The sequence below is a fragment of the Toxorhynchites rutilus genome, chromosome 2 (genome assembly GCF_029784135.1).
Source record: "Toxorhynchites rutilus septentrionalis strain SRP chromosome 2, ASM2978413v1, whole genome shotgun sequence".
NCBI lineage: Eukaryota > Metazoa > Arthropoda > Insecta > Diptera > Culicidae > Toxorhynchites > Toxorhynchites rutilus.
In genome coordinates this window covers 271469810-271484017 of record NC_073745.1, presented here as the reverse complement: position 1 = coordinate 271484017, position 14208 = coordinate 271469810, and the positions used below count along the sequence as shown (strand labels likewise).

The 14208-nt window shown below is 39.3% G+C and overlaps 1 protein-coding gene across 2 annotated transcripts in view; it reads left to right on the top strand.

Moving 5' to 3' along the window:
* Positions 1-9425, top strand: part of LOC129770369 (SEC14-like protein 2) — a 33617-nt gene extending 24192 nt beyond the window's left edge. For both annotated transcript variants that reach the window (XM_055773157.1, XM_055773156.1), the window contains exons 3-6: positions 1495-1564; positions 7130-7934; positions 8581-8735; positions 8807-9425. In XM_055773157.1, coding sequence (XP_055629132.1) covers positions 1495-1564; positions 7130-7934; positions 8581-8735; positions 8807-8955 — 1179 coding nt within the window. In that variant the 3' untranslated portion in view covers positions 8956-9425. The remainder of the gene's footprint in view (positions 1-1494; positions 1565-7129; positions 7935-8580; positions 8736-8806) is intronic.
* Positions 9426-14208: the final 4783 nt, after the last annotated feature.

The window sequence follows — 14208 nt, the reverse complement described above, 5'->3', positions numbered from 1 at the left end:
AATTGTGTAACGATTATTTTAGAGAAAAAATAAAATATTCTCGAATTCTCTGTGTGCGTAAAAATATTTCCAATCGATTGATGCATATATCTCTGCAATCCAACGAGGGATGGTCGAACTATGAATGTTCAAAATCTTTCATATTTCATTTCTTGCTCACTTTTTAAACTTTCATTTTACACCGTAAATATATTTCATCAACTGCAATATTTATGATTACTTTTACCAAGTTTCGCTTTAAACTTAATACACTACTTTTTGTGCCTTGCTAGGATTTTGAACGTCTGATTTAATTCTTAACAAATTGACACATTGTGTACCGTAGGGTAAAAGTACTCTGTTCAGCCCAAGGCGTCTCTATATATACCAGGTGAAACAATCATATGAATTGCACTTTCAGCCATATTGGAATTGCTGTCGGTATTGTTTACAAACAGCATCAGAACGCTGCCAGCGACTCTCTACAAACTACTATGACGCTTATTCGAACGATGCCTACTATGTTCGGCTTTCGCGAATTTATGTTGAAAAGAAGGGATGATTTTGTAGAATTTCATTCTCATTTCCACTACTCTCGCATGTGGAAATGCAAAAATGGTGTATCCTATCAATTACTAAACAAACAACCCCCGCTCCACAAACCGTAGTCCCCTTCTTATTGAAGTGATGATGTTGCTTCACCTGTTATCAGGGTTGCCAACTGTTATTTTCAAAAATCAGGGAAAATGAAAATAAAGATCAGGATAAATCAAGATAGGTCATTTTTGTATGTCCGGAAAGTTTGTGCCGATTTTGAGGAGAACAAAGGCATCATTTTTTGGACAAACATACATTTAATCAATTTTATGTGCACAGTTATGTTCCACAATCTTTCGCCATGTTTCATACAGCTTTCAAATTCAGCTCTTATAACAACCAGTAATTTTTTTACAGAAATCCCGGTATACATCATACGGATCCTTTTCATTGTGATAAAATAAAATACTAAAAAAATCAGGAAAAATCAGGATCATTTCAGAAAAATCAGGCAAAATCGAGTGTTTGTCAGGATGTCAGGATACGAGCCAAAAAGTCTGGGAAATTCTGAAAAATCAGGAAGGTTGGCATCTCTGCCTGTTATACATTGATATAAGCGCCTTGGTTCAGTCTAAGCCAAATATTTGACACTTTTTGACAGATGAAATTTAATCGACATGTGTCAATCAAATACATTTGATACAACTTTTTTCGACCTGTTCGTTCAACCATGTACTGAAATACGCTATAATTTCAGTCATTTTTTCCACTTTCGATGTTTGACATTGTTTGTCACTGTTGATGATTGAAAGTGACGAGCAAAGTAGTATTTGTACCAAATTGCAATCAAATTTTATCTCTCAAAAAGTGTCAAATATTTTTATCTGCAATCATACAGTGTACTTCCTACTTCATACAATTATTTTCATAACCGTTTCAAACCTTAGAAAATCTAATCCTACAATTGTTTTTTTTCAGTTCCGTCGACAAGTTGCAGACATAATCAAACCAGAACACGATGATTATTATCTACTGCGATGGTTGCGTGGTAAGTACGAATGATTTTATCGCTACTTCTAAATTATATGATTGATTTTACATTGAAAGGTTCCCCGTTTTTGCAACCCATTGTTGTTCGAAAATGGACTACATTGATAGAAAAGATCATTTATTCGTCAAATGTGATATTATTTTCTATCGCCCTAGATTTTGGACTTGATCGAACAGTCAACGGCGTTCTGATGGTGTGAAGCTGTACAGTGATTGACAAAATAAAATACCCACTCAATTTTTTTCATTTCTCTCGTTTTTCTGAATAAAATGAAAAGTAAACATATCGTAATAACTCTTAAAATCTTATTCATTATGGTCTTTTTAAGTTTCATTCATTTTGGACTGAGTAAAATAAAAGACCGTTTATATTCCAAAAAACAGTGACGAAATAAGGTGCCCACTGTGAAAATCATATATTTTCGATAAGTTTCCATCGATTTTTTATGTTTTCAAACAGCCTTTCATTAGCAAGGCGAACAAGACCAAACGGCTCAAATTCGCCAAGGAGCATGCTGATAAGCTACTGGAGTACTGGAAAACGGTGCTGTTAACAGACGAATCCAGAATGGAGAATGGTTCGTGTGTGGCGCATGTCGGGTGAAGAGCAACAGGGGCGTCAGATGCAAGGGACGGTAAAGCACGAAGGAGGCAACGTGATGGCGTGGGGGTGTTTTGTCAGAGTCATACTGTAACATCCTGCGTGAAAATCTCGAAGTCAACAAGACGGGCTATGAAGAGCGCATCGTTTTTCAGTAGGATAACGATCAGAAGCAAGTGGCCAATGTAACAAAATCATTCTTCCGGTCGTGTCGCATCAATCCCCTTGAATGGCCCCTACAAAGCCCCGATCGCTGTGGGCCATCCTCGACACTAGGGTGTCACCAATAAAAAACAATTATTTTGAAGCCCTGGAGCGCACATGGAAAGTACTCGACCCATAGCACCTGAAAACCGTGTGGAGAACATGCCGAAGCGCTCACAGGAGGTCATGGATGCTCAAGGAGGTCATATCAATTATTGAAATATTCTTGTTTGTCTTCAGTTAAACTTTTTTGAAGCTTTTTTGATCTGGGCACTTTTTTGTCACTGTTTTTTTCTGGAATACAATTTTTTTATTTAAAAAAACATTTATTTTTGTCAGTCTCACATGAATGAAATTCAAAAATAACATAAGAAATAAGATTTTTATAAAGACTACGATGTGTTTACTTTTTGTTTTAACCCAAAAAAATGAAAGAAATGAAAAAAAATGATTGGGCACTTCATTTTGCCAACTACTGTATGTCGTTTCAACCGGCTGAGCTTCTGATGAAAATTCACGACATTGTAAAATTCTGTAAACTTCTTTTCAACTGAGTCCGTTAGCAATGTTCGAGTTCTGTTCCATTTTCTGATGGTTATTTTGTAGTTATTAGCTTGTTGTGCGACAGTTCTCCCTTGGTTTATGTTTAGTTTGGTTAGTCATTTCAAAAAATATAAATTGTTCTATCCAATCTCGCATTATTCAATAACTAAAATTAAGTTTTTCGGTGGTGAGGAGCGCTACGAGCAAAATTTGGTCTGTAAATTGATTTATTTTTTCTTTTAAAGAATTGAAATATTTTTCTTCTTGAGTTTCAGAATAAAATACAGAGAAAAAATTTAAATGGGGCCTCCGGCTGACTGAAATCAAATAACTGGGTCTATTGCCAATAGTATCTGTACAGTGACATCGCCTATTTTGCTCACCGCAAAACACCAGTTTGCCTTAACCGTTTGAGTGCGGATCAAATTTTGTGAGCATATGCAAAAAAATGCGGATGAGTTTGGGTATATTTAGAATAATACTAATAAACGTAGATAACTGATTAGATCACAAAAGTTGTGTTAACGGAAAGTCCTCGTAAATTTCGCGTGAAGTTCTCGTTTATAAATGTTCCCGAAAAAAGAGATCCAACTTTGAAAGGTGTCAAATCAAAAACGTTAACATAAACCATGAAGAGCGCTATTGCGCTCCCCGCTTTTTTGAGACATAAAAAGATGAGTGCTTCCGCATTCAAACGGTTAAGCTGCTTCTCACTTCCACAGTTGTTTGGGTTTCCTTCAGGTTCCTCTTAACTATGGGCGAAGCCCCGTCGTTTTGGGAAGGTCCTTGGACACCTTTCGCACGTTGTTGCATGCATACAATCTCTGATTGACAAACAATTTTCTGACTGACGGTCCCAGTTGCAATGAAAATGTCGCTTTCGATTCCAAAAGGTAATTCAATGGAACGATTTTACCTTAAATCCTACGTTTCTTAAGCCTTCTTCAAAAATACTTCAATTCCCTACCGGGTAGTAGTACGGCAGTTGGCCAGAACCTTAGCCATGACCGATGAAAGATGGATGGATGTCGGCGTGTACTTCAGTTCTTTCGTGACCTTGGCGATCAACTGCTTATCCATTTTGGTCACGAAAATATTGGCACAGATGCTCCGTTTGAGGTTCGCCCAAAAATTTCCCATTGATTACAGCTGGGAGACGTTGAGAGGGTCGGCGATCTTGTCTGTATTCTCGGTCGTTGCGTCAAGCTTCGCCGAAAAGATGTTTTTCACGAGCAGCTCCAGCCGCTTCCTCTGGCTGATTGCCTGCTGATCACGGCTGGCGCTTCTACAATGTCCATTTTGGCGGGTACTTCTCCACCGTTTGGCCGGTTACTCCGATCTCCCCGCCCAAGAAGTGAAACGGTGGGGTCACCTTACCGGGACTTCGTCTTCAGCTTTTGCTGCACTTCAAGGTCACGCTGCACCGTCGAGCAGTTGAAACCAAACTTCCGTTCAACGCTATCGCTTTCCTCCAGAATGGAGAGGATTTTGTCATTGAAGAGAATGCTGTAATAAATGCTTACGATCTACCTTCTTCGCTCTGGGTCCACCCCACGCTCCACGCTGACAGTGCGAACAAAGCATCGAACGTAATTCCTTGTCTATTTTCGTCCTGGCTGCAGTAAATCAACTGACGTCGAAGCATTCTTGTAGCAGGCCTAATAAATGTAGGGTTTGAGTAAAATTTGTTCTATTGAATTATCATTTGTAGTTTTGTTTATCACCATCCGAAATTATTTCATTTTTTAATACATACATTAGCCTGCCAAACCAGATATATTACGGTTGTCGTATAAAACTCCTGCCCATAAAGGTGTTTGAAGTCTGCCCTGACGTAGGTTTCGTCGTACATCACCATACAACCGAATTTCGTCAGGTTCGTGCTGTACAACTTACCGGATCAAACCACGCCATCATGATTTGTTTATCGTCGCGATTTGAAGTCACTCTTATAAGTCGACCGTCCGGCTCGATTTATAGTTCGAGGTATGCTAATAGATGATATTTCCGGTTTTTTTGCGACATCTCAGACGGAGAGGTTGGTGCTTGATAGCACTGGCCATTCTTTTTTTGCCTTCCGGCTTTCGATTTCTTCCCGTTCCAGATTTCCCGTCTGTCGGCAAGCTTTCTTTTATTATTTTTTAACAAATGGTTTGGCCACATTTTGCATTCAGTTTATCGTTTTAATTCTTCAATGTCAAATCTACTTCAAGTAACACGTCACATCAAATCTATTTCACAGTGATCCCAGGAAAAATATAAAATTTTGGCACTCCAAACTGTGACAATGGAATACGATGAGTTAGGTTCGTTGAGAAGGGCGTTAACCTGCTAAACTGTCTCCTAATAAGATCTACTGAGCAACCCTCAAGTATACCATCTGAAAGGAAGGTATTCATAATAATTGTAGTGTACACAGAGAATACTGTACAAAATACAAAACTATTCCAAACATCATCGATCATATTGAAAAGTAAGGTGTTGTTATTTTTCCTATGAATTTCCATTGCAGTTTTCGAATGTATTTATGCTCTAAAGGGTGTGTCACATCAAATTGCATCACGGAAAAAACGCTGTAGAAATTTAATTTTTAGGAATTATATCTTCAGCTTTCGCTTATAATCAGATAAGAGTGTATAGATCACGTTGGCCATGCTTCACTGTCAATTTTTCGTAAATTTGGAAAAATGTCGTCGAACGAAAAAGAGCGTCGCGAATTAATCCTGCGCACTCATTTCGAGTATCCGGAGTTGTCACATCGGGACATCGGTAAGATGCTGGGAATCGTCCAATCCACGGTTAGCAGAGTACTAAAACGATACTTCGAGAACCTAACCATCGACCGGAAGGTGAAGAACGGCAAAAATGGATGCTCCGTCAGTGAAAAAGATCACAAGCGCGTAGTTAAGCAGTTTAGACGTGATACGAGAAGTTCGGTCCGGGATGTCGCCAATAAGCTGAATTTGTCAAGTTCATTCGTCCAGCGAACCAAGCAGCGGGAGGGCCTGCGTACATACAAGATTCAGAAGGCTCCTAACCGCGACGAAAGGCAAAACATGGTGGGGAAGACGCGAGCCCGGAAGCTGTACACCGAAATGCTGACGAAGCCGCATTCCCTGTGAATGGACGACGAAACCTACGTCAAAGTGGACTTTCGTCAGCTGCCGGGCCTGTTGTTCTTCTCCGCAGAGGACAAATTCAGCGTTCCGGAGGAGATTCGCAAGCAGAAACTATCCAAGTTTGCCAAAAAGTACATGGTGTGGCAAGCGATCTGCTCTTGCGGAAAGCGGAGCGCCCCCTTCGTGATGACCGGCACGGTAAACGGGCAGGTTTACCTTAAGGAGTGCCTACAGAAGCGCTTACTACCACTATTGAAACAGCACGAGGGCCCGACCATCTTCTGGCCGGATCTCGGTTCGTGCCACTATTCAAAGGACGTGTTGGAGTGGTACGAAGCCAACGAGGTCACCTTCGTGCCAAAGGAAATGAACCCGCCCAACGCGCCGGAGCTTCGCCCAATAGACAAATATTGGGCGATTATGAAGCAGGCCCTCCGGAAGAACCCAAAAGTTGTCAAATCGGAGGCGGACTTCAAGAGAAAATGGATTTCTGTTCAAAAAAAAAACTACAACCTGACGTTGTACAGAACCTTATGGACGGATTAAAGAGGAAGGTGCGAGCATACGGGCTTGGGCTCGAAGTATGAATAAAAAGAAAATGCCAAAAGTTGTTTAATAGTTTTTATTTTACTGTCTAAAATTTTCAAAAGGATCGGTCTACTGGGCGAATTTCTACAGCGTTTTTTCCATGATGCAATTTGATGTGACACACCCTTTATATAAATAATGCCAAGGATGTTCAGTCGTAATGAACCTTTAAGGTGATAATCAGAACTAAAAAGAAAGAAAATATCTGAACCTTTCTGAGATGTTAGCATTGCATGTTTCTACAGTTAGGTCAAACAAACGCGTGCAAGCTATAGCGCGATATCTTAGCATCGTGCGAAAATTTGAAGCGAATGTGTACTCATTACCTCAACACAAATGCATTGTTCTAAGCTATAGCACATTATCATGCATAGCTGATCCCAGCGTGTACTTCAATTCATCATTCTTATTCGTTCAAAGAACCTATTGTACTTGTTGGTTAATCATTTAGTTGTTTGCACCTGTAATGAATTTAATCATCTGATGCGAATCTTGTTTGTTTTCTCAGCACGTTCATGGAACCCCGAAGCTGCCGAGAAGATGTTGCGCGAGTCGATGAAGTTCCGCGAGCGTTGGAATGCCGATGAGATCGACAAATGGCCGACGCCACAAATATTGCGAGAACTGTTCCCTTACGGCGTGTCCGGCTTCGACAAGGATGGATCTCCAATCATCATTATCCCTTTCGCCGGATTTGACATCTGGGGCCTACTGCACACCGTTTCTAGGGCGGACATCGTGCGGATGACACTGCAGGCACTCGAAGGATACATGAAACTTGCGTATGAACAGAGCAAAAAGTTGGACGATCCCATCTGTCGTCAATTTGTGGTAATTTTTGACATGGAAAACTTCAACCTAAAGCAGTACGTGTGGAGACCCGCTAGCGAGGTTGTCATTGCGCTCATCAAAATGTATGAGGCTAACTATCCGGAAATTCTCAAATGTTGCTATATTATCAACGCACCAAAAGTATTCGCATTTGCGTACAACATGGTAAAGGGTTTACTGGGGGAATACACGATAGAGAAAATAAAGATCTACAAGTCGGACCAGAGCAAGTGGCTCCCGGCGATTCTAGAGCAGTGTGACGCTGACCAGATTCCCAAGTACTTTGGCGGTACCCAAACAGACGAGGATGGTAATCCAAGGTGCGAGAAGAAAATCTGTTGGGGTGGGAAGGTGCCACCCTCGATGTATACATCCAAGGAAGATAGCTTCAACAACAATTTGACATTTACCGAGACTGAGATTAAAAAAGGCGGCAGAGTGAAGCTGACATTCGACTGTGAGAAGGCGGGCTGTTTTTTGAAGTAAGTTTTCGAACAAATGACTGTATTGCAACGACAGTAAATCAATACACTTTTTAAATGTTTTGCTATGCGTTGTGTCTAGAAATTGCTAGCGATCGTGTGATTCAAATGCTATCATTTTGTTATTTCTAATAGTTTTTAATATGATTTATCGCTTTGTCAGTAGGCATAACGAATGTGAAATGTGTTCAGTCATATTTTTCATCTAAAATTATTGAGGTTATCTGATGATCCATGCACTTTTGAAGTCATATTCCGGTTTAAATTTTATAAATTATCTTCGGGGCAATGAAAATCCTATTTTCCAATCGTTTTGAATAAAACAGTTCTTTCACTTAAACCCAGTCTAACTTGTGCATTGTTGAAGAGTTGATAATTAACGTTATTTGGGTTCATTAACAGTGGTGCCATCTAACATTCGTAGTTTTTTTGTGCTCTATTCGACTGCTGTGAAGATTAATAAAATTCTATAGAAGAACAGTATCGCAGAGAGATTGAAACAGCCAAAAATACAATTTATAATCATGGAGCCATCGTTGCTTTCGCAGTATGTCATCATTCTCTCCTGACTAACTCTTTTCCATTGTCGAAAATACAGTTCAATTGTGCTTTTGTATATCATTTTCATTTTTTAATTTTTTTCCAGATGGGAGTTCCGCACGTACGACCATGACATTAAATTCGGTATCAAATGTGTCAACAAGAAGACCCAAGAAAGCGAAATTGAAGTTCCACTGAAGCGCGTTGCATCGCATCAGGTGGACGAATCTGGATTCATAACCTGTCAACCGGGATGCACCTGTAAGCTACCCTTTTCCCATAAAGGAAACGAGACGAGCAAATACTAACAGTTCTTTGCTTGTTATTTTCAGATTTCGTGATGTTTGACAACTCGTACAGTTACTTCAAGAACAAAAAGATCCGATATTCGGTCCTGCTCACTACACCGCTCAGTGAAATTGAGCAGGCAGCTAGTTCCGTTTCCGTAACAGACGAGGCAACTGTCGAAACGGAAGATTAGGCCGTTCACTGTTGGACAAATTAAATTAATTAATCACATTCAGTCATCAACTAGACTTTCCTATCTGTATATAATATTGGCATCTTTTTTTATATAGGCGGGTAGATAAAACCGAAAAACCACGCACTATTAATGTAAACACGAAGTTTTTGCTTCTCTTTAGGCGCTGGTGGAAGCATACTTATGGACGAAACTAATTTTTATCAGACATATTCTTATCTCTGTCCATCACTCAATATAGTTTATGACATGTCCTATTGTTCTCGCCCCATTAGAGCTCATTTTCGACCAAAGATTTTGGCATCTTTTGGTGCTGAATTCCAAGATATTAATCGTTGCTTCAAAATAGCAAAACTAGGGAAGAGGCGTGAAAATACAATAAAAACACATGCAATAAAGCAATGGTGGGTATGTCAAAGAAAAGTGTGATTTTAATTTAATGGTAATAAACATAGACTGGTTAATGTAAACATTAATGTTTTATGTATGAAAAGAAAGCCTGTTCCAAATCCATACTACTTGATTATATCAGAAAAAATCACCATAATTATATACTTGTACTTAAGAACTTTAATATGCCACGTTTACAATGAACAAAGCAAAATAATACTTCCAACGCACCAAGTGTACACAAACCAGTGTCCTCCGAATTGAACCCCTTTTTGAACTGACAGGAGCCTACATATCGTGCTCCCCACTGACATTTCCGTTGGTGTTCCCCTGAATTGAGTTCTGCTTGAGTTGTTCCAAAGATCTTAGCATAATTCATAGCACCGGATGATACAAACAGATTGGCACCCTGTGCTTGACTAGAGTTAAAAAGTTCGCCCTGTCTTTGCGAGAGAAGGAAGTCGAGAAGAGAGGTATCCGCGATGACGCCAGAACGATGTCAACATCGGGATAGAACATTAGGTTTTACGAAGCAAACTACTCTGTATCAGACTAATCGGCCCGAAGGCAGTTTTGAATTGCTAAAATTTGAATAATCATTTTTACTTGACCTTATTTACTTTATATATGAAGCAAGTTGTCCTGACTATTTTCTATTTTTTTTTTTTTGAGATTCCCACTTGAACTTATCATTATTAATCATTTTAAAATTATCTTCAGACACAATTTTTGTGTGAGATTTTTTCACCACCTGTAAAAAATGTTTTTCCATTTACACAGTATATTAATTTGATACGGAGAAGTTAATTAGGGTTCATATTTTTTGTTTTAGAAATGTGCGGAATGAACGCCTGAAAACCCATTATTCTCAGCAACGCGAATAAAAAAATAACGCTATGGTAGAATAAACTTTCGAGTATGGGACTTGCGTGCAAAATAAATAGATATACCGTCGTTATTATATCTAATTGTTATTCTATTCATTGCTGGTGAGTCCCACGAGGTATAACAAAAAGTGCAAAATAAATAGATATACCGTCGTTATTATATCTAATTGTTATTCTATTCATTGCTGGTGAGTCCCACGAGGTATAACAAAAAGTATTTTGTATGCGAGAAAATATTAAAACTGTTACTTTTAGTTATGTATGATTAATCGTCTTTTGTACCGTTTTGTCTCAATTTTCGAACTGTTAAGCGTTGTATTCAGAAAGAAATCGATTTTTCATTTCTTTTTTTATGCGTTCATTATATGTACAAAAAATGTATTTGTATGTAATGAAAAACTCTGCAAATACTTTTCGGACCACCCAATACTTATAACCGTTTGGGAGAGTTTCACTCCGGCAGTCATCGGGTACGGACGTTATTATTTTTGCTCCGCGTTGGGTTTTATTTGCATCGTTCGTCGTCGTCTTATGTGTCCCAAAATGTTATAGCTCAATCCGCTATACGTTCGGTACAGGTTTTTACTGAATGCATTCGGTTGTCATGAGATATGTGATGATTTTCCAATCTCGTAGGAAAGTGTGAAAAAGTGATATTTCCGATGTTTTGAAACGCTGTTGATGTGATTATTGGAGCCGCATATTTTATTCAACATGTTCATACATGTCGCGAAGCTCAGTCGAGTTTGTTAGTGTTGTGTGTGTGTTTTGCATACAATTTCCCGAAGCTTGCATTCGGCAGCAATCGCATTTTATTTGCGTAGTGAGGCTATCACCAAATACAACTGCGCAGTTGCTTTCGTATATTCCCACGCATTGTAAACAAATTTGGTCACCAGTTCGTCGCGTGTGTAAATTTAACTCGGACGGAAACTAGAGGAAGGGGTGTATTATGTTTATTTTTTTTTTTTTTATCTTCGCTTATTTTTCGTCGGCCTATTTCCGCCACTTTAGTGCCAATCACCGACATCAGGGAGGCGACTCCACCTGTTCCTACCTATCAGACTCAACAACTCATGAGCCGGGCCAACTTCTTTTACTTCCGCTCCGAAGGAAGACGTAACCAGAGATTTTTCGCCTCAGAAAATCCCAACGACGCCAGCTGGGATTGAACCCAGGCCGATCGGATTGTGAGGCTGTTACGCTAACCATACAACCACTGGCGCCGTCGTATTATGTTTAGTGTATTTCGTGTTTACTTTTCGCCGTGTCAAACACTGCACACTGCATGCTGATACCAAAGGAAAGCTATTTGATTGGGTGCGTGTATCATTGGAGCAAACGGGGCCTTGGCAACCCTATCCCAACCAACACAAATTGAGCGTATGCAGCATGAAGCTAGGGCTCGCGCATTATTTATTGTTTGTAGTCAGTAGTGATGCAAATATGGTCAGAGATAAGTCCATTCTATTTTGATACTCCTTAACATGTTTCTTGGGACATTTGATGTGGGGATGGGTATATTTGTGTATATTATTATTCCTTCCCTTTAGTTATCATCTTGTTACTGCTAGCGTGGTTTTTCACATGGTACGGAACTCAATACAGCAATCCACTTCAGAGATGGAATCTGCATGCAGAAAAGGATTCTAGATGATGCTTGGAATTTTTGGACTCGAATTCCGGTGATGTGTGGCAGTTCCGATTTTAAAAATGTTTTATTTCTATTTTCAGCTATTCACATTACATTTATATATATTTACATTACATTTAAAGATATTTCAGATAACATTTCACATTTTCATTTCCAGATTTTAAATTTAAGCTTGAATCAGCCGTCGCGTGATAAAATATAACTAACATATACGTGTTCTCGTTTTTCCGGAAATAGAATTATTTTGGCTGCCCTGTAAAAAGTTTCATCGGTGACCTTTTCAGGTTGACCAGAGATAATCTCAGCCACTGCGTTCAAATAATTTTAAAACATGATACGAGTAATGAATCACTAAATATATTGTCGATTCGAGTAATTTCAGGGGGATTTTCTGGTTGACCTTCTCAGGTTGAATAATATTTCGTCGGTTAACTGAATTTTGCAGGAGTCTCTCGGCAACCTTCTCATGTTGCTCAATGATAAACTTTACCGTCGTTATTAGAAAATATGTTGAAACATAATAACAAAGAAACAAGCGCTTCTTTGCGACCTTCTCAGGTTGCCAAAATAACCTTGGTCTCCGCGAGTGAATAAAAATATATAGAACGAGAGGAGAAGGAGTTTTTTATGGCCTTTTCAGGTCAGGAAAAATATCTATGTACTACGCACGATGAATAACGAAATGCATGACCGGTCCGATAAGAATGTATATTTTCTTCAAATCTCATTTCGCCGTATAGTTGAGAGTTTACGTTTTTAGAATCACATCACTTACCACAGTGAATCCTGATTATTCCTAACCATTCCCACTAACAACTATCCCTTCCATGATAAACGCTAGGGAACCACGCTATAGAGGCGACCCTTCTGGCCTGCGGGCGGCGAATATCATACTAACATTCCTTCCTTCTCCTGGTGACTGTAAGGACGTGGCCGGTGTCGTTATTGACCATTTAAAGCTTGAACCACCGAAAATTGCACAACGAGAATGATTTGCTAGTCCCAAGCGTCATTCTGTGGGTTCTTTGTGCAATTTGGTTGGTTCAGGTAAATCACGGAGAGCAATTATGAATTGTACAGTCTACCCAAGCTCAAGCAAGCTCAAGCTCACCCAATACTTATAACCGTTTGGATTCATAATATTCCAAATAAACACTATAGACACACTACAGAGACCACACGCCATACTGTAAATAAATAAAAACTCATCAGCATGTCAGACCCCTGCTCATTGGCTACGAAAAGCTCAGCTGGTTTGAGCTATTGTTTCTCCTAGCTTTCATGTGTTCACTCACAATGCTTTATGAGCAGGGTTCCCAACCATCAGCATTTGTCAAAACCCGATTGTCGATTGTCGATTGGTTTTCCTGCGGATTCTAACAAAGAGACGAACTCGGCAGATTGCGATATCCGGTCTTTCCACCTAGAGCTAGAATCGGGAGTAGTAGTGCGCGTCGTGTCTAGTTTTAATTGTAATATCTCTTTGTCTTTTTATAGTACTTAGTTTAATAGAAGAAGTTTAGTTCTAGGTGTAATAGTTGTGGAAATTATGCTTTGTGTATTGTTGAAAAGAAAAAAAAGAAAAACCATATTATACTTACCAATGTAACCGACAAGAAGTACAAACCTGAATGTTAAAGAAAAATAGATAGGAAGAGAAAAAGGTAAGAAAAGCTCACAACGAGCATGCGGTTAATGAGCGATGGTTGGTATATTCTAACCTAAACTGTGTAGGTCTGCACAGTGGACCTTTTTTTCTTATTACGCTTTATCTAGTACATGGCGGACGAATAGACAGAAATTAGAGAACATCGCCACCAAACACAGCACACACGTGGATGGAAAAGGCTAACCCAGAAACCAACAAGGGAAATCCGCCAAACCCGAACCACATTACTCAAAATTGCGCAAGTATTGCACAAAAAATGTGGCGTCACAAGTAGGACAAAATAGAAAATGGAAGTAGGAAAATAAGGAGTAAATACACATACCAAACACTTATAATAAAACATATATTCTTCTTGCAATGGTTCTTCTTCTATACAATATTTTTCTTATATCGTAATCGAACTCGAAAGGGATTACCAAGCCTCGCCCCATATAGTTTGGTGGAAAGAAGGACCATCTCAGCCTTTGAGGTGAAGTTATAACGTGGTTGAGGATCCTAACCATTGTGGACGTGTGTAGAACACAAGAGAGAATTCCCATCAGCTCCCAACCGACGTCAAGTAGTTGACAGTGAGCGTTTGGGAAACGACCCTGATGAATGAGCTAGTCATTCATGAAGTAAACTCAAAAATTACATACTTTCAATTATATTTG